This window comes from Trichosurus vulpecula, chromosome 4 (genome assembly GCF_011100635.1).
Source record: "Trichosurus vulpecula isolate mTriVul1 chromosome 4, mTriVul1.pri, whole genome shotgun sequence".
Classification (NCBI taxonomy): Eukaryota; Metazoa; Chordata; class Mammalia; order Diprotodontia; family Phalangeridae; genus Trichosurus; species Trichosurus vulpecula.
This window is the reverse complement of record NC_050576.1, coordinates 33,594,653-33,616,220: the sequence shown is the minus strand read 5'-3', so window position 1 is coordinate 33,616,220 and position 21,568 is coordinate 33,594,653. Positions and strand designations below refer to the sequence as shown.

General features: G+C 40.5%; 1 protein-coding gene across 6 annotated transcripts in view; it reads right to left on the bottom strand.

Moving 5' to 3' along the window:
* GPBP1L1 (GC-rich promoter binding protein 1 like 1) overlaps positions 1 to 21,568 on the bottom strand; it is an 81,467-nt gene that overhangs the window by 27,711 nt on the left and 32,188 nt on the right. For 2 of the 6 annotated variants that reach the window (XM_036755035.1, XM_036755034.1), the window contains exons 2-8: positions 20,563 to 20,609; positions 17,033 to 18,022; positions 16,561 to 16,678; positions 11,549 to 11,584; positions 4,729 to 4,858; positions 3,996 to 4,282; positions 87 to 159 (exon numbers count right to left, since the gene is read on the bottom strand). In XM_036755035.1, the coding sequence (XP_036610930.1) occupies positions 87 to 159; positions 3,996 to 4,282; positions 4,729 to 4,858; positions 11,549 to 11,584; positions 16,561 to 16,620 (586 nt within the window). In that variant the 5' untranslated portion in view covers positions 16,621 to 16,678; positions 17,033 to 18,022; positions 20,563 to 20,609. The remainder of the gene's footprint in view (positions 1 to 86; positions 160 to 3,995; positions 4,283 to 4,728; positions 4,859 to 11,548; positions 11,585 to 16,560; positions 16,679 to 17,032; positions 18,023 to 20,562; positions 20,610 to 21,568) is intronic. The other 4 variants (XM_036755031.1, XM_036755033.1, XM_036755036.1 and 1 more) reach the window with 2 other exon arrangements.

The following is a 21,568-nucleotide window of genomic DNA, read 5'->3' as shown; positions in this document are numbered from 1 at the left end:
AATGATTTTGTCCCTTTCCCCCAAGCACGAACCCAGTTTAATTTATGCCCCTGAAATTTTCTAGGAGAAAAGGGAGCTTCACCTACCCCATACTCCAGAAGGGGTCCCAACAGGTCTGCTTGGATGATTGTGTTTCCCAGCTTCTGGATTCAAAGATGGCTGTAAAAACCAGCAAAAAACATTAGTATAAAGTAGCTTATTTTGGCCATATCTTCTCTACAATAGCCAACATCATAAAATGTAAGTGAAAATTGTGTAAGAAGAATGTCTAGTATTTATCACATTTAGCAGTGTGCAAAGTAGAACAACAAACATCCACTGATAGCCCACCTGGGTGGGTTGCTAAATGTTCACTCAAAATTCAGTTCTAATTTTTTTGCCTGCAGTCATGATTTCTTTACATCACAAATTTCACTGGACTGCTGGATGTTCAATTCAATCCAAAGAATTTTTGAAGATGACAAACATTGTTTCTGTGCTCAAGAGCTCTGCCCTCAGTCACACAAATGAGTTTTGTTTCACCCCTTTAATTCTGAACATATATCACATGTCAAAAAAAAGGCTTGCACTCCTGACCCCCCCCCCCCAAACACCCTCCCCCATTACCAAACCCAAAACACCAAGGCCTTACTTGCCTGGGCTAGGAAAGATTCAGCTTAGTGCTTCTGAAGATGAGAATCACGCATAGTCACTGTTAACTATTGACTGACTACTTTCACACGTGCAAAGCACTTTCCTCACAATCCTAGTAGGTAAACAGTGACTTGGAGGCTTTCAGGGCCATTTTACAAACAAGGCAACTGAGGCTCAGAGAAATCAGGTGTCTTGCCCAGGGTCTCATAGCTTGTACAACTGAGTTAGGATGGGAGGCTGGTCAGGTCTTTCTGCTGACTGTAAGACCAACAGCTGTTCCCATTTACTCTACCAGGCTGCCTCAGCCATTCAGAGTATCTAAGAATACAGAAAAAGACCCTGTAGCCTAGGGAAGCTACAGGGTAAAAAAAATGTGCATGACGCTGGTATCAAGGGCTTTCCAATACAATAGGGGAGATGAGGTGTATAAACATCATTCTTATACAAGCTAAATACATCATATACACATAATACAAATGGTGTTATAAAAGTATGCTTAACAAATATCCATGGGAGTCCAGGGTCATGGAATAAATGTCCTCTGACTGCACCTGGGGGAGAATGGAGGTGGTAGTCTGGACAGCCTTAAAGGACAGAAAGAATTTCTATAGGAGAGCTTGGGGAGGTGGGATGGGGAAAAGGTTATTTTTTCAGGTAGCTGGAATAGAGTGGGCCAAGGCATAAAAGGGACAATGTGCTGGGTATATTCCAGTTAGAAAGGTAAGTTTGGGTTACATCCTAGAATGTTCTGCCTGGCCCAAGAGTTTGTCCTTTACTGCTAGTCTAAAAGAACACTGATTTTAATAACTTCTTTCTCAGGGTAAAGCTAGGCATGAACTAGTAAATATTCATAGTGTTTGCAAGGCTGCTTTATGATGGACTGAACTCTGAAATCTGCTAACAGTTTTAGCAGAATAAAATGCAAGATAAGACAAATATAATTTTAATTTTTTTTGTGTATTCAGACAAATAGGAAATAAAGACAATAAAATGCCAACAGTTGGAACCCACTATTAGCTGGCACCAGATCATTTTTATTTTTAAAATAGGGGATCTTAAGAAACTGTACCCAAGTGGAATCCCCAACTCTGTTAGAAATCCTAAGCATGTTAGTAAAGAAATGCTAAGGGAAAAATGATTAGGAAGTCTTAAAAGTTTCTGTTCACGTAGAAAAGTGGCAGATGGGTTTCATCATAGGCAACTGTACAACAATGAAGTTCAGGAAAGGGACAAGAGAGTAGTTTCAGACTATGTCCTGAAGACAAAAATTCGAAGATGTCACGCTGACACAGCATATTTCTCACAACAACCCTGTGAGGTAGGTAGTGTAAATAACTCTTCCCATTTCAGAACAGAAAAAATGGAGGATCAGAGAAGGGGTCTGACTTGTCCAAGGTCAGGCAAGTGCTAAGTAGTAGGGAATATGACCTCAGGTCTTGTGAGTCTAAGGCTCTTTGCATCACATCACACTATCTGTCTGGTACCCTTTGGTCAACAGTTCAGTATATGTTACTGTGCCAAGAAGCAGTTGGGAGCGACCATGCAAGATATCAGTAACAAGGCAGCAAGACTACAAAATCTGGGTGCTTCCTTCTGCTGTAGGATAGTGACAGGGTGGGGTCAGGAAGCTGCAGTATAAGGACAGACCTGCAAGGTAGGAAGGTCAAAGACAATAACTGGGACTAGCGTGGGAGAAATAAAGATGGGCTTAGCTCTGACAATGGAGGATGAAGGGGCCTTCTCCAGCAGCTTCAGTGAGGGAAATGTAGGGCAAAGACTTCCCAAAGTCAAGACAGTAAGGGCAGAAAAGAGAAAAATACAATTGACTTAGATAAAATCCTGCTGCCTATGAGAAAAAAAAACACTATATTAAGGGACATTTAAGATTTTAGATTCAAAATGCAGAATTAGACCAGACTTTGGAAATCATCTCAGTCTGATCTGATGCCCTGATTTTAACAAAGAAAACAGTTCCTGAGGTGTAAAGTGGTTTGCCAGAAAGTAGAAGAATGAGATGAGCCCAAATGACAAAAAACCAGGGTTCCGCCCCTAACCAAGCTAATGTCAAGGAGACATTATGTTTTTATACAACAAAAGTGTCCTTTAGTGTCATACTCAAGACATGGACTAGTAGGGAAAAAAGAATAAACTATAATTGCGACCCAGCAGTGTGAGTGATTGAATCTTGGCTCCTCCACCTATAAAATAAGGATCCTTTATTTCCTCATAAGACATCACATTAACAGCAACAATTCTGTCATCCACTCAAAGAATACAAGTTTTACTACAACCATATATGACAAAACGTCTTAAATACAAAACAACAAAAGTTTTCCCATATTTGTCATGTTTAAACTTTGCTAACAATTTTTGAGGGGGAGGAAGGGCGAAGGGATGGCTTCTAGTTGTCCACTTACCAGAAGAAGCTTACCTGCTCTATTTCTATATTTTTTTTCCTCTTTCTTTTCCCTAAGCAAAGTAATTAGTGCTAATGGACATTAGAACCATAAGCTTGAAACCTGGGAATAACCATGGGGCACTACAGTATTGTAAATGGATTCACCCTGCCCCACCCCACCCCACCCCAAACCATACCATGGTGTTTTTCTAGTTCTTTACTTTAAACACACACTGCATAGATTGAACGGGGGGTTTAGATGCTAAGCAGCAGAGAGGTCAACACAGAACATCAGGGTTTGTGCCAACCATCTGCTATATCACCAGGTCTCTTGGCCACAATTTCTATGGGCACAGGCTATTTACTTTCACAACAAAAGCAAGGGCAAGAGAAGGAACTCCTCATGATCAGCAGAAAACAAAATCCCTCTGAGAGGGCATAGTTTTTAATTACAGAGCATCCTATCTAGGAATGCACAATATGTAAGATAATTTCTAACTCTAGAAAATATCACTTTCCATTAAAGATAAAGCAACTGGGCCTACAGAAGCTGATCACTCACTGACACTTTAATTAAGACTGAACGTGACTAGCAGTGACAACTGCTCAGGGATTCTCATGAAGCCCTCCCCTCTTCCTGTCAATTCTGACTCCTTTCCTCTACAAAAGGTATTCTAGAGTTTGACTGAGGGGCTACAATTTGGTTTCTGGTCCTGGCTCTCCCACTATCTCTGTGCCTCTTAATATTACCTTCCCCTCTCTGGTCATAGTGTCTTCCTCTGTAAAATGAAGGGTTGGACTAGATGTTCACTAATGTCCCTGGCCTGATTCTAAACCTAAACTCAGTTATACCTACTTCTAGACTGTGTAATTTCTAAAAAAAAATTCTTGTTGCCAAAGAGTCCTGACTTCTGCTATTATTATGCCGCAGCCTTAGCTGCCCTCGGAAAAGTTCCACACTTACAAAGTCTTCCTCCTCAAACTGCAACTTCTCCGCCTTCTCTTCTTTCTTTTCTTCCCTGGCCTCAGTAGGTGGCTTTTCCTGAAAGGCAGAGCCCTTGCGGGAGTGGAAGCTGCCATTCCAGTGGCGGTGGGTCCCTGCTCCCCCCCCGCCGCGCTGGCTCGCGCCATCGTGACCCCGGGCAGAGCCATGCCAGCCGGACTGGTTCCCAGCGAGTCCGGCATGTGTGCCCTTGGAGACACCCGAATCTACGGAGTCATGGCGGAGCAGGGAGGGTTGGTGCCAGGAATCTAACGTGGAAAGGAAAAGCAACAACACGCGTCAATGTGGCTCTCTGCTGGGAGTGTGGAGGGGGCGGGCCAGGGGCCTCTGATCTGGCTGAAGGCCCTGCCAGTCAGCCAATGGCTAGTCTGATTAGTATGCTTAGAAATGATATGGATTATGAGATTGGAAAACTGAGCTGGAATGATGAAAGTTCAACTTTTCTTTCAATGCCAATTCCTGGAAAGATCCCTTCCAACTGCAACAAATGGTTTTAAATTCATCAGAAGACAAGTCTCTCCCACCCAGTAGAGAGCCCAGCTCGGGTGGATACGAGCAATACAGCCTCTACCTAAGACAAGTTCCTACGTGGATGGAAGCAATGGTCTGTTTTCCTTCCTTCCATCTTTCCCAGGTGCTGCTTGCTGTACCAGATGGCTCTGATGTGAACAAGAGGACGCTGGGAATCACTCACCTCCTGGAGTTCGTAGGGGCCCATTGTTAAAAAAACCATCAGAGGAGTTATGTCTCCGGCGACTCACTCCAAATCGTCCTTCTCCTCGGGATAGGTGCTCTCCATGTTTTTCAAAGGTGGCTGCAGGAGACTAGGAAGAAAAAGACCAAAGAAGCAAATGCATGAGTAGTAGCCCAAGCTAGGCCCCTCTGACTTCTTCCTGTGGGTCAAATTCAGCCAGGGCCAAGCCATAACAGGGATAAATGCCACCTTGGTCCAGGAGAAGCCCATTACTGTGTCACAGGCAAAACACATCTTGGTTGAGTAAGAAAACCTTTTCAAAATCTAGCTCTAACCTACCTTTCTGCACTAAACAATCACACACCTGGAATGCACTGCTTGCCTATCTCATGGCTTTCAAAAGCCTTCACTTCCATTGAGATTCAGTTCTACATCCACCTCCTCCATGACTTCCTCATCATATTTTCCCCAACAAGCACTGTGTCTAAACTTACCAATTAGAATCATGGTCTGAGAGCTGGAAAGGAACTTCCATCCAGATGTGAAATCTGGTTACATTTAATTTGTTCAATGAAGTGAAGTCTTGAGAGGATATGTGACTTGTCTGACACTGCCTTCAAAAGGGATTCTGGGAGGGGGAAGTCTCCATTGTCTCTAATGAACCCAACCCTTGTATTCTATCCATCAGTGTACAGGTCACATCTCTCTCTTGTCCCCAGACCTTCTTCCCACCCCATTTACCCCATGAAAGAATAATTTTGAGGGACTATGTCTTTAAAAAAAAAAACAAACACCGATAACCCCAAGACACTTGTGCTAAGCCTACTCTTAAGATGCTGAACACAGAGAAATCCAGAACTATGCAGGCTTCACATCCATTGGCAGCTCCCTCTCCTCCTTACTCTATCGCTCAAAGTCCCTTCAGCCAACTCCCACTACTCTTTCCTCTTTTGTTTCACTGCTGAAAAACTGGCAGCCTTTTTCCTTGCTGAGACCAACCCTTGGTCCCTTCTCCTCCCATGTTCTTCGAAAGCTTCAGTCCACTCTTGCCTCCTAATTTTCAATCGTTCTTTATTCATTGGGTCCTTCCTTGTTGCCAAAAAACATGTCCAAATCTCCTAATTAAAAAAAAAAACCGAACATTTATACAGCTTTAGGGTTTATAAAGCACTTCTCTGACCCTCACCACAGCTCTGGAAGCTGGGTGCAAGTATTACCTCCACTTTACAGATGAGGAAACTGTGGCCAAGGGAGGGTAAGAAGCAACCGGGCCAGACTTGAACTTAAGTCATCCGGACTTTTGAGGCAGATATGTAACTCAGCGAATAGAGAGACCACTGGGCCTGGAGTCAAGAAGACTCAAGTTCAAATCCAGCCTCAGACACTTACTTGCTGAGTAAACCTGGGCAAATGACTTTAACGTCTGTTTGCCTGAATCCACTGGAGAAAGAAATGACAAATCACTCCAGTATCTTTGCCCAGAAAACCCCATGGACAACACTGGCGTGCTATGGTCTGCGGGGTCATGAAGAGTTGGACGTGACTGAACAACAACTTTCTGATTCTGTGTCAAGCTCTTTACTTCCTCAGAAGAGAGGCAAAATTCTTTAGGGAAAGACAAGCCCAGGGAAAATGGGAAGCTCTTATGAAAGAAATTCTGAAGACATAAAAAAAAAGCCTTCTGATGAGGGAGCAAGGAGGAAGTGTCTGTCTGAAGACCCTAGATTGAATGCACCGAGATTCTAAAATGACATGTACAGGAGATGGCAGCAGATTCAAAAAGTGGAAGATGAAAAACATGGGGCATGGTCATTTAGGATTTTAGTTTCAGGACTGCTAAAAAAAAGTCTGAACAAACTGAGGCTCGCATGAATGCTAAGGACAACAACAAGGGCATTTTTTAGTTGTACCCTGGAAAAAAAGAAAGATCAAAGAAGGGACAGGATTTGTAATTAGGATGACAAGAGGACAGAAAATATTCAATTTTCATTTTGATTCCTATTTTCTCCTTCAAGGAGAAGAATGACAAGGAGTCAAGATGGAGGATTGAGAGGAAGAAGTATAACCTAGCTTGCCCACTAAACCTCTTCCATAAAGATCTAGAAAATGCACCAGATCAAATTCCAATCAGGAAATCCAAAGAAGTCACAGCTGAGTCATCCTGCCAGCCAAGAGCAGCTTAGGGAGACAGAACAAGTCTATAGAGATGGGAATGAGGTCTGGCCAGGGAGTTTGCTGCTAGGAGCATTTTAGTACCCAGGGACTGAAAGGGGGCAACTAGTTCAGGGCACAGGAATAGGTGTCATGTGGCACCCATTCTATTCTGTTGTTTACTGTCTATTTCTGGGCCACAGATCCAGCTCAAGGAATAAGTACGGGAAGCAAACAGTAGCTGTGGGGAATCTAATCCCAGGAGCAGAAGGGACCTCATTTCTTGCTTACAGCAGAATTACCCTGGTGGAAATGACAGACTAACGGGGACCCTGAAGAGCCGTCCATCAGGTGAAATAACAGTGACTCGGTTAAGCAGCAATCTGCTGAAACCACCAAAGGAAAAGCTGCCAGACCCAAATGTGGGTCAGGAATGTACAAAGCTCAGACTAGAAGGGCCTTGAGCAGATACTGCCCCAGACCACATCCCTGTAGGAGCATACTTAGCAGGAGGAGGTAAGAAGACAAGTGTTCAAGCCAGACGTTCTTCTCAGAAGTGCAATGAACCCAACATCAACATGAAATCCAAAGTGAAGAAGGCTAGAAGAAAGCAAACAAATGAAAGAATCTGATCATAAAGAGCTATTCTGGCAACAAGGAAGCTCAAGACACAAACAGAAGAAGAGAATAACTTGAAGAAGTCTACAAAGCCTCAAGGAAAAAAAATGCATACTGGATACAAGCCCCACAAGAATTCCTAGGAGAGATAAAGCAAGAATTATAAAAAAAGAGCTAAAAATGATTTTAAAAACCCAAAGAGAGCAGTAGAGGAAATAAATGGGAAAAGAAGCAAAAGCTAGGGAGAAAAGAAGACAATTAAAAGTTTGAAAAAAGGGGAATAAAACCCTGTTAAAGAGAGTTAACTCCTTGAGAAGCAGAGTTAGCCAAATGGAAGCAAATGACTCCATGAGACATCAAGAAATAATAAAACAAAGTCAAAAGATGAAGAAGATAACAATGACGGAGAAACAATGAACTACCTAAAGGTCATGAACAAGAAAAGTAATCTAGATATTATATTTTAATAAAAATTAAAACTTCCCATTTATCTAGGAACTAGAGGGCCAAGTAAAAATGGCAAGAATTCATCAGTCACCACCTGAAAGAAACCCCAAAATGAAAACTCGCAGAGATATTATAGCCAAAATCCAGATCTCCCGGTCAAGACAAAAATACTTCAAGAAGCCCGAAAGAAAAGAATTCAAGTACTGTGGAGGAACAATTAATAATAATAATGATGATAACGATGTGCCAGACACTGTGCTAATAAGCATTTTACAGTTATTAATTTATTTGATCCTCACAGCAGCTCTGGGAGGGAGGTGCTGTATATTCTCATTTTACAGATGAGAAAACTGAGATAACTGAAGTTAAGTGAATTGACCAGGGTACATAGTGAGTAAATGCCAAATTTGAACTTAGGTCTTCCTGACTCTAGGCCAGGCACTCTATCCTCTGTGTCACCTAGCTGCTCCCAAAATCAGGATCATGCTAGATTTAGCAGTCAGTGTAATAAAGAAATGGAGAGCTTGGCATAAAATTCCAGAAAGCAAAGGATCCAGGCTTACAACCAAGAATAATCCACCCATCAAAACTGAGCATAATCCTACAGGGGGGAAAAATCCCAGTCCTTTATAGGAATAGAAGACTTTCAAGCATTTCTGATTTAAAGACTAGAGCTGAGCAGTCATACAAACATATCTGACATACAAACACAAGAATCAAGAGAAGCAAGAAAAGGTAAATATAAGTGAACAATCACAAGGAACTAAAGTAAGGTTAAATTTTTACATTCTTATAGGGGGAGATGAAACATTTATCTCTTCAGAGCTCTATCACCATGAAGGTTCATAAAGGAAGTTCTGTTGTGTTTGGATGATCTCAGAAGAAGAAACGAAGGGTGGGAAGAGAGATGAAGAATGGGAAAGTAATTTCACATAAATGGTGTGCACAAAGAAGAGTTTACACTGGAGGAGGCCATAGGTGAAAGGGGGAGCAGGAAACAGTTGAACCTCCCACTCATTTGAAATGGTCAAAAGGAAGAATAAAGCACACTCACCTACCACTGAGTACAGAAATTCTTCTTACCCAACAGTTAAGAAAAGGAGAAAGGGGAAGAGGGATGAGGAGGGCAGATTAAGGCAGGCAGTAATGAGAAAGTAATTGATTCTGTATTATTTTAGAACAGATTCTATTCTGTACTAGCACTTCATTTTGTATGATTGTTCAAACCACCTTTCTATGTCTTTGAGTTGAGTTCAGGAATTCAGTTTTCCCTTTGAGGTAAAGTTCTAATTAATGGGAAAAACTGTTATCTTCAGCTCCTAGGAAAGTACCAAGATGTCTGGTGTTAAACTGTGAAGCTCCAAGAGATGTACTGTTCATCCTGGCCAAACTATATTAAGGCTGGTGAGCCCTACCTTGGGGTCTTTGGTCACTGAGAGACGTCATTGACACAATTTATTGGTTACTGCTAGTCTAACTAATAAATCTATCACTGTCTCTCACTTCACCTAAATTTTCAAATGTAACAAGTCAATGGGATAAAATTACCCATAAAACAGAAGATAGCAGTATGGATTAGAAATCAGAATCTAAGAATAATCTATTTATAAAAATCATATTGAAGTAGAAAGTATGCACAGAATTAAAATAAAGGGCTAGCGTAGAATTTATCATGCTTCAGCTGAGTTAAAAAGGAAAGGGTAGCCATTAGATCTCAGACAAACCAAAGTAAAAAAAAGACCTAAATAAAAGAGACAGGCAGGGGATCTACATTTTGCTAAAAGTTACCACAGACAATGAATTGATACAACATATACATACATTTGCACTTAAATTCTTAAAGGAAAAATTAAGTTAATTACATGGAAGAAATAGACGGTAAAACTATAATAATGGGGGACCTCAATTTATCCCCTCTCAGACCTAGATAAACTGAACCAAACAATAAACAAGAAAGAAGAAGCTGAATGGAATTTTAGAACAAAAAGTTAGATATGAAAAACTTCTAGAGAATACTGAATGGGAATAGGAAGGAATACGCCTATTTTCCAGCTGTGCATGGCACCTTTACAAAAACTGACCATGTATTAGATAGGGCATAATAACCTCACAAATAAAAGCACAAAAGCAAAAATATCAAACACATTTTTACTGACATTACATTCAATAAAAGGCTGTTGAAGCAAAGATTAAAAATTAAATGGAAACTAACAACTCTAAAAAAAGAGTGGATCAAAGAATAAATCATAGAAACAATTATCAAAGATAGTAACAAAAATGAAAAGGTACCAAAATTTTTGGGAAGCTGCTAAAGCCAACACTTAGGGGAAAATTGATATCTTTAAACCCTTACCAAAAAGAGAACGATCAGATGAAGGAAATAAGGGATGCAACTAAACCCCAGAAAACACAACAAATCAAAAATCTCCAATTAAACACCAAAATAGAAATCTGAAAATTAAAGGAGATAAACAAAATGGAGAGCAAAAACAAATCAAAAATCCTCAAACTCTAAAATAGAAACCTGAAAATTAAAGGAGATAAACAAAATTGAGAGCAAAAAACCAAGTAAATAAAATTAGAACCTTTTGGGAGGGGGAGACAAAAAATAATAAAACAGATAAGCCATATCAAAAATGAAAAAGATGAATTCACAACTAATGAAGAAACAAAAGAAATTAACAGTTATTATGCCCAGCTATATAGAAAATTCTAGTTTTATGTAAAGATTATTCTACAGACCTCTACATAAAAGTTATTTTTATAGAATGTGAATTTGCCTGGAAAGAAATGGGAAGGGAGCTGCCCTGAATGCCTGTGGAAGGGGCTGCCATACAGTGAAAAACAACAGCAGGAGGAGGAACACATGGGGGCAGGGACCAGTTACATGGGGACCTGGCCCAAACCAAGAAAAACAAGAAGCTGGGGGCGGGGGGTAGATACATGGGGGCCAGACAAAGACACAGACAGGAGAGAAGAGGTAACACACTGGAGTCAGGGACAGACACTCAGTATCCCAGCACAGACAGAAGAGAGAAATGCAAGAAGAATTAACATGTAGGTAGGTAGGTCAAGCAGCAAAGGTCTCTTCTCTGACCAGAGGTCTCAAGCCAAGCCCCCAATTCTCCTGCAGTGGCAGCTTCTGTTTTCTCTTGGAGGATTTTTTGGGGGGGGCGAGGAAGGAGGTGGCAGGTATAGTGTGGAGTGAAGCACTGAGCAGAGGAAGGCAGCGGCAAGAGTGGAGAGAGAGTACACAGTACTGTAGTAAAGTTAACATAGGTGTTTTTTTGGAATGCAGAATTTTTCAGAATGTTTTCTGTAAAAAGTCGAATTTGCATAATACAAATTTACATAAAACCAAAACTGTATGATGTCAAACTGACAATCGAAATAAAATGGATGAAAATTTACAAAAATATAAATTATCCAGTTTAACACACAAGAAACAGAGTACTAAATAACCCTATCTGAGAAAAAGAAATTGAACCATGAATAAACCCCTAAAGAAAAATCCTAAAGACCAGCAAATTCTACCAAATATTTTAAAAAACATTCAAATACTACATAAACTGTTTGAAAAAATAGGAAAAGAAAGAGGTCTTACCAAATTCCTTCTATGACACAAATATGGTCTTGATACCTAAACCAGGGAGTCAAAACAGAGAAAGAAAACTATAGACCAGAGGTATCAATCTCTTGGATTGCAAAACTTCCAAGTATAGCCTGAACCAGATTAAAATGTAATTAGAAAATGTTTGACAAAATATATAAAAATACAACACGATACAGATAATGTTAATTTGTAGTTTTCTAAGTCAATAAGTGGTCTGGAGGGATCCATTTTTATTTGAGTTTGACACTACTAGACCCATATCCCTAAAGAATATTGCTATTAAAAATTATGAATGAAATGTTAACAAGGAGTCTGCAGCTATATATTACAAAGATAATATACCAAGCTGCATTTATACCAGGAATATAGGGCCGGTTCACTATCAGGAAAACTATAAACGCAAGTGACCATATTAATAACAAAAACCAAAATCTTATGTAGAAAGTTTCTAAGATACATTATCCATTCCATTAAAAACATTAGAAAGCATATGAATAAACAGAGTTTTTCTTAAAATAAGTAGTATCTAAAACCAAGAAGAATGATATGAAGAATGGAAAGGACAGAACAATAATGGCTAACGGCAGAATGAAAACTCAAATAAGGAGAGAATACAAGGGCACCTAGCTTTCCTCTATGAATTCCAGTCACCGATCTTTTTGGTGATACTGAAAGAACTTGTAAAACGTGACTGACAAAAGCACTGCACATTTTTAAAAGACCCTGAAGAACAGAAGTATCATAGACTAGAAAAAAAAAGAACAAATGCCCCAATTTTCAAAAAAAGGTTAACAGTGGAATCTGGAAGCTTTAAGTGAGTCTGACTTATTGGCATCAAATTTGAAAACATAATAAAGGGATATATCTAAACATTTTAAAAGGAATAGCAACAGTCCAAGCTAATCTGGCCTCATCAAGAACAGGGCATGTCAGATTAACCTTATTCTTTTACAGATAGGATTAATATACTGACTTTATCTATCAAGTGAATGATACAGTCATAAGTGTCTTAGATGTGTGGAAAACATCCCACAAATTTCTATTTATTCCTTTCTATAAGACAGAGAAGCATGGGCAAGATGGCAGTAAAGCCAAGTAGATTCATAACAAACTGAATCAAAGAGTAATAGTGGTCATCAATGTGAACCTGGAGAGATTTACTGAAGGGTCTTCATGCTGGCTCAGATATAATAGTCATCCTTGTTATCAACTGGGATGAAGACCTACATAGTGTAATTCTGATACTTGAAGATGACAAAAAATTGGAAAAGAGAGCCAACATGTTGAGCTATTCACTCATAACCCTGAAGTATCTTAATGGACTACAGCTACAGGCCAAAATTTAAAATTCGTTAAAAAAATTGAAAAATTTCTTTTTTGATTATATTTCTCCCCAGTCCCTCACCCAGAGAGCCATACCTCCTAATAGATGATTAAAAAAGGGGAAAAAAATGTAGCAAAGCCAACCAAAACATTTTTATAACAATAACAAAATTCAAGAGGAAAGAGAAAAGTAAATCTCATTCAAAATAAGTATAATATACTAATGAGTTTAATTAATTACTTAATGAAGTATTGAGATCATCTACCAAGGCACATTCAAAACTTACAGAAAGTTACAAAACAACCTTTAAAGAAATGATTAAAACAACTGGAAGGATATTCACTGCCTGGGCTTAGGCCACACTAATATAATAAAATTGATATCACCTAAATTAATGTATAGATTTGGTGCTGTACCAAGTACCAAAGAGGGTAGGGTTACAGAGTTGGACAAAATTCATGTAGAAAAACAACAAATGGGTCTAGAATCAAGGGAAAAAATGAAGGAAAAAAGGGTAAGAATGAAAGTAAAATGGCATTTTTAATGGCGTATTTAATGGCAATTTAAAATAGCATAATTAAACTATCCTATAAAGTGGTAGTCATTAAAATGATCTGATGCAGGTTAAAAAAATTCCAGAAAAGTAAACAGGCATTTAGGTGGCACAGCGGACAGATCAATGGATCTGGAATCAGTAAGAAGTGAGTTCAAATATAGCCTCTGACATATAGCCTCTGACATTTACTAGCAGTATGACCCTGGGCAAGTCATACTGGTGGAAGCATCTAGGTGGCTCAGTGGATAGAAAGCCAGGCCTGGAGCAGGAAGAACTACTTAAAATCTGGCCTCGGACACTTACTAGCTATGTGACCCTGGGCAAATCCCTTAATCTATTTGTCAAAATCCACTGAAAGAGGAAATGGTAAACAACTCTGATATCTTTGCCAAGAAAACTTCATGGTATACTACAGTCTTCCTCTCCACTCCTTTCCATAGCGTCTGATAAAAAAAAGTCTTTACCAAGGCCAATCCCACTCCACATGCCTTTGATTTCCATTGTCTTTTGTCTTTTTTAGTAGATGGCATCCTTAACCAACCCTCCTTCTCTCTCATCTTCAATCTCTTCTGGACCCTTCCCTACTGCTTTCCCCATCCTCAAAAAAAATCTTCACTAGACCTTCCAATAGACTACCCCCACAAGCTCATTCTGTATCTCTCCTCTTTCTCAGCCAAATTCCTCAAAACTATTTCCTGTCCTCTAACCGGTTCCTCAACCCTTTGTAGTCTGAAGATGCTCCCCTCCAAATAACTATTTTTATCTTTCATTTTTGAAGAGGACCGATGACATCATGTGCGTGAATTAGATTTTAGTGAGGCAGAGCTGCACAAAGTTGTCAGCCTCGCTCTCTCTTTCAAAGTCATTGAGGTCCAATGGCAGAACAAAAGTCAAGATGACTACTGATGGCCCAGGATGTAGTGGATGACCTTGGTGTCTTCAATGTCTGACCAAGCTCTAGGAGCTCCACAGCCACTGGATCAAGTTCTCATCTACCGATTCTGCCAGAGGAAGTCTTCACACATTTGGGATACACATCCCCCAACTCACTGATGGGTTTGAGGCCTGTTGGTTACTCTCAGCCTGGTTTAGCCCATCTGCCGAGACAGTTTTACCAGTGTGGCTGCTGCCATACTACAGCTTCCTGGAGCCACAGGTAAGAACTGCACAGGTGGACACCAAAGGCGGATGAGCAGCCCTGAAAAGGGCTTGGCAAGCCGTCACACCAGAGGTGCTAGTCCTCCCTGAACACTCTCCCCCACCCCCAACTACTGGGTATTACTAAATTGCTGCATCTGAGGGTCTTTTCTTAATTCTAATCTTTCTCAATTTACCAGATGCATTTAATACTGCTGATCATACCCTCTTCTCAGATAAGTCTCTCCTCTCTGGATTTTCATGATACTACCACTTGTTTGCCTTCTATCTGACTGTTCCTTTTGCTGGTTCATTGTCTTTCCCTAATTGAGGAGGTACCTCAACATTCTGTTCTAGGCTCTCATCTCTTTTCCCTGTACATTCTTTCTGTAAGCCCATCAGCTCCCATGAGTTTTTAACTATTATCTCTATCCAGTCGGTCTCTGTTCAGAGATTCAGTTCCACATCATCAATTGCCTATTAGATATTTCAAAAGGAATTATTTCCACCCCCTCCACCTAACACTTCCTTCTTCTAAACTTGCCTATGTCCATTGAGGGCACCAATCCTTCTCATCAAGTTTGAAAACTCCGTATCATCCTGGACTTCTCACTTTGCCTCACCCTACACGTCCAACCAGCTGCCAATCCCTGTTTCCCTCCACAACATTTCTTACATTATGACCCCTTCTCTCCACTCACATAGCTACCACTTCAGGCCCTCGTCAGCTCACATCTAGATGACGACAACGACTAGCATTTATATAACACCTGAAGGTTTGGAAAATTCTTTTCAGTATCTCCTTCTACCTTTACAACCACCTTGGGAGGCAGGTGCTTTTACTATCCTCATTTTATAGATGAGGAAACAAAGGCACAGAGAGATTCAATGCCTTGCCCAGGGTCACATAACTAGTTAAGTATCTGAGGCTGATTTTGAACCCAGGTCTCCCTGGTTCCAGGCCTGGCCCTTTATCCACTGCAGCACCTAGATGCCTAACTTCATGCAACAGCTGCCTAAATAACTTCCTTGCTTCAGGTTTCTCCCACTTCATTCCACCCTACACCATGGCCAAAGTTATTTTCCTTAAGCATAGCTCTATGTTCTTCCCCCACTCAATCAATTTTAGTGGCTCCCTATTGACTCCAGGATCAAACAACAAACTTCTCTGCTGAGCTCTTAGAGTCTTTCACAACCTGGCCCCAACCAACCTTTATATATTCCCTGGATACTGCCCTCTTTCTCACAGTCTCTAGAATGTAGCCTTCTGGCCTTCTCTGTGACACATGACACTATGGCTGCCTTTGGTCCCCAGGCCTCTGACCCGGGCATCCCTCATGTCTAGAATGCACTCTGTCAACTCCTCTTTGAAGCCCCCCCTCCCTTTTTAAGATGAAGCTCAAGTACCACCTTCTGTACAAAGTTTTTTCTAACGCTTCTAACTAAGGCATATATTTGTATTTATTCACTTTATATGCATGCCCTATGTTTACACATGTACTTGTCTCCCCCACTAGAATGCAATCCCCAAGCAAGTAAAGAATTACAAAACTCTACGTAGAGTTAGTCATATCAATCACATATTTATTAAGTACCCACCACATGCAGCAAGTTAAAACAGTTTCATTCTTTGTAACTGTACCCCCAGTGTATAACACAGTGCCCTGCATTAGGGAGATATTTAATAATTATGTGTTTAGTCATTGAATTCCTAGACTATTGTGGCTTTTCTGGCTGCCCCATCACCCTGCTGACTAAAATTGAGCTTTTAGTCCACTAAGACTCTCAGATCTTTTTCAGACAAAATGCTATCTAACTAGGCTTTCTCCATCTTCTATTCACACCCACAATAATACTATGAAATATCTTAGAAAATGTAAACAGAGTGGGAAAAACAATAAATCTGATTGGTGTTGGGTTTATAATTTAGTTAAGAGGAGAGAGAATGAAAGTTTGGCTTCAGAGACCAGGGAACAAGAATTGTACCTTAGCTGACTGTGGTGTGGAGAAATTAAGCCAAGCAGGGACGAAGTCATGCTGCGCCATTTAGGTCCAGTGTCTCTCTTCAGCAAGGTGAGGAGGCATCAAACCTCATGGCCAGGATCTGACAAAAAGAGACAAAGAAGGCAAAGATCCTTTAGGCCTGCCAGGTTCAGTTAATACGGAAGGAAGATAAAAATTTCTTAAGGGTTCCTTGAGAACACCAGAATAAGCAGAGGAAGAAAGCTTCCCAGGAATGCAAGGACAGCATCATCACCTAGGAGGCTCTGCTTCCTGCTGTCATCACCATCCTTCAGAATCTTCCAGTATCTCTCCCTGGACAGACCTGTACAATCTGGAGCTTGTTACTCCAGCCCTGCCTGCAGATACATTAATGCTGTCTTCCAATCTGGACACCCATTTGCACATGCACCATCACAGGCTATTTTTTAGTGTCAGGGACATAGAGAATATTTACCCCAGAGTGTAACCTCTGCGGTCCTGGTCCTCCAACTCCGTATGCTTGGCCCAGCTGGGTCTTCCACGTTATCCTTCTTTCAAGAGGGGCTGGGGTGGCCTGGGCAGCAGCACGCCTACGCGAGGCACCAAAAGCCACGCCCTGTGCTGACCAGCCCTCTGCCCCCTCAGTTGCTCATTTTAAACTACTCTGTTTCTCACACTTACCCAAATAAAGGGGGGAGGGGGAGGGGGAGAACAGAAAAAGGTGTCTGGTTACATTTAAAAAAAGGGAGGGGGGAACCACACACCTCTGTTCAGCTCATTCACCTGCCTTCAGGGTGGGCACTATGTTGTTGCTGAAGCAGATAGTACATGAGGATCTAGGGAGTTGGTACCAATGCTATTCATAGCAAGGCCATGGCTAACAAGACAAATGTGGTCATGTGTTAGCAAAGGGTAAGTGTCAGAAGAAAAATATAATTCTAAAGTAAAAGGAAACTGTGAACTTGGAGAGTCAACTCAATCGAGAAACATCCACATGAGAGTGCTTTTAAAATATTAATTTCATTATCCCCAATCATACAGCTGCTAAAAAAGTGTGTGTGTATGTGTGTGTCTACTGTAGCCTTAAGATCTTGGACTGCCTTGGGGTGGAAACAATCCAGCAGAAATTTGCTCTGCTTTGTGAAGATGCTGGACAACACACTTGTGCTCAATGCTAGACTGGGAGTGGAAAGCTTCCAGAGGTGTCGTCTACTTCTTCAATGTTGACCATTCATAAAGTGAAAACATAATTCAAATGCAGAAATAAGGGGCAGAAAAAGTTTCCCAAATGCTGTTTTCTTCTCTTCAATTAGAGATCTTTGTCACTCCTCCTGCCCAACACCGGGGGCACGGTCAGAAGGCAGGCTGGGAATGCTTCTACTGCAACAAGGTAGAGTTTGCTTCTTGTATCCAGTGCATTTTCATCATCAACAAATCTTCAAAAAAGCCACAGGACTTAATTGGTCTAGAGACAAAGATGAGACAGAAAACAATATATTCAAGAGAATTTATACAAAAGAATTACAACTCATTTAAGCTACAGCATCCTAAGCAGTAGCAGTATAGTCAAAATGACTCAAGGGGCAGAGGGCCAAGACTCCTCAGTTTTGTTTCTGGTTTAGACATTTGCTGTTATTACCTTTATCAAAAAGTATGAATTACAAAACTCTATGTAGAGTTAGTCATATCAATCACATATTTATTAAGTACTCACCACATGCAGAGTATTGTACTAGGTTCTGAGGTAGATATAATGAGAAATAAAATGAACTCTCTGTACTCTACACCAGGGCTGTCCAACCTTAGGTTAGACAGGACTGCATTAAAATAAAATAATTATTCAAGGGCCGTACCCAGAATAAAAAATACAGTACGCTAATATAAAGTGAGGGAATGCGCGTTATCAGTACAACAGGTGAAGGTGTGAAGCACAAAAGCAAACACAAAACAACAAAGTGACAACACAACAGTATAAAGGTAGGTGCATACTGACTAGTCTGCATAGTACAGAGGGAACACATCCCACAGATCGATTAAAAATTCTGTGTGATATGTTCCATCCATAATACTGCTTAAAAACACTGAAAAAAATTAACATCAACAAGACTATTTATTAGTGATGGAATTAAAAAATCTAAGACACATTCCATGCAAATTATTATTTTATTTTTTCACTTGTGAGAATTAAAACCCATAGGCAGGCCACATCAAATCGCATGCAGCCTGTGAGCCGTATTTTGGGACAGCCCTGCTCTACACCACAGAGTTCAACAAGGAGAGGAGGCAGATATGTTCTCAATTCTTTATGGATCTGTGATTTTGTCAATGGACCCGGCTCCTTCCTCCCATTCCAAATACTCTATCCACATCTTTGATGATGGCCTATAGAGTTGCTGTGACCAAATTATATTTTACAGCCAAACTGATAGTAATCCTTCTGAAATTAGCTAGGTCAGGTTACAGATGAACAAATGGGCATATAGCAATCTGATACTCAAAATCTTTCCAACCTGGCAGGACCTGTTGGTAGAGCTATTAAGAACTCAAGGTCACCTCTATACCACACTGAAGCAATGGAGAGGACCTAAATGGGAAAAAAAAAAATATGCCAAAGTCTCTAGAATACAAAATAAGACATAAGTGCCTACGAATTGGATCTGATTGGATGGTTCCTCCCAAAAGGTTGTCCAAGTCAGTCATACCTCATTCTTTTTCTCAGTTAGTCTCCCTGCCGCTTTTAGCTTCCTTTTATGGGTGGTCTTTCCTCATTAGGATGTAAGCTCCTTGAAGCCAGACATAGTAAGCCTTTAAAAAATGGTGACTGAGGCATACTAATGTACTGTTGGTAGAGCTATGAAGTGGTATAAAAATTCTGGAGAACAATTTGGAATGATGCCCAAAGGACTACAAAATTGTGCATACCCTTTAACTCAGTAACACTACTACCACCAGGTCTGTACCCTAAAAAGATCAAAGAAGAAAGGACCTATATATACAAAAATATTTATAGCGCAGGTGTCTTTGTGGTGGCAAAGAACTGGAAATTAAGAAGATACCCTTCAACTGGGGAAAGGCTGAACAAGCTGTTGTTCATAATTGTGAGAGACTACTATTGTGATATAAGAAATGAGAGGGTAAATTAGCTCAGGAAAACCTGGGAAAACTTGTATGAAGTGATGAAGACTGAAGTGAGCAAAACTAGAATGTTGTACACAATAACCGTAATATTGTAAAGATAATCAATCAACTGTGAAAGACTTAGCAATTCTGCTCAATACAATGATCCATGACAGTTCCAAAGGACTCATGATGAAAAATACTATCCCTCTCCAGAGAGAAGTGATGAATTCTGCATGCAGATTGAAGCATATTTTCTTTTTGTCTTCACTCCCTGAAAAATGACTAATGTGGAAATATGTTTTGTTTGACTTCATATGGGTATGGTATTTCTTATTTTCTCAATGGGTGAGGAACAGGGTGGATAGGGAAGATGTAGAGAGGATGTGGAATTGAAAAAATAAATTTTTTAACAATTCTCATTGACTACTACTACTAGCTGGCATTAATATAACCCTTTAAGGTTAGCCAAGCTCTTTATATGTAGTCTCATTTTATTGTCATTAACAGTGGGGTGGTGGGTGGGGATGCTATTATCATTCCCACTTCACAGATGAGGAATCTGGGGGGGGGGGGGAGGAGAGGTAAAGTGACTTGTCCAGGGTCACACATCTATTGATTAAGATAGAATTTGAACTCAGGTGTTCTTTACATCCAAGCCTCTCTCTACTGAGGCACCAAACTATCTGAGAGATATAGTGATGGTAGGGAAGCTCTGGGGAGGGAGACAGCATTTCTGGGTGGGTGGTTGAAGAGTATCATGGTAAGTGGAATTAAGACTCTGAAGAAGAATGGGCACCATTTCATTGGGTTTGACAGGAGGGGGTGCAGGGTAGTTTCCTAGTGGGAGGGACAAGAATAGCTAAAAAACAGCTGTTCAGCACATACCTGGGGAACACCAGCACTAAGTAGTTCAGTTTGCCTTTGGTTAACGCCTATGAAGAAGGGACAGAGTGTGAGAAAGGGTATAAAGTTAAAGGATGCCACAACAGTACTCCCTGCCCTGGGGCTCCTCCTAGAAGCTGGGCAGCCATATCTCCTTCCTCTCTTCAGCTCCCTTCTTTGTGATGCCTTCCCCCATGAGACCTTAAGTGACATGACTCCTCCAGGGCAAGGGCCACCTCTCTAATTTATTTGCACCCCCAGTGCTTAAAATAAACAATTCTGGACCAACTAAATGATAGCAATTATAACTGATTTATTTATGCAGAGTTTTAAGATTTACAATGTGCTTTTATATATATATATCATGAATCACTAACCCAGACAACCATTTCAAATTTGGTACCACAGGCATTATCATCCCTTTCCATAAATAACTTTTTAAAAAATAACTGTTGGAACTTAGAAATCATCCAGTCCAACTCTCCTTTCTACCCTTTCCTTTATAGCACTCCCCTACAAGCAGACAACTCTTAAGACTTCCAAACTACTATTTCAGCACTGAACAAAGAGACCGAAGCAGGTGAAGTGCATCTGTTTTGTCCATGACCACACAGTTAGGAAGTGGTAGAGGCAAATTTTGAACCTAGGTCTATTAGGAATCAAAGCAGGACTCTCTCCACTAGACCATGCTGTACAACTTACATTTCCATACTGATTTGTGGCTTGCAAAGGGCTATCCTCACGATAATCCTTATGGTGTAAATATTATCCCCGTTTATATTGGAGTAAACTGAGGTCTAGAAAGGTCAAGCAACTTATCCAAGACTAATACGGCTCTTAAACGTGGTATCTGAAATCTCTCAAATCCAGCGCAGCACTGTTCACTACACTGGTGGTTTCCCAATCATTGTACCACAGCTCTTGCAGGGCAGGAGAATCATTTTAAGGTGTCTGGCAATACCTAAGTGTAGCAAACATTATTTTTTACCTTGTTTGCCTGAAAAAAATA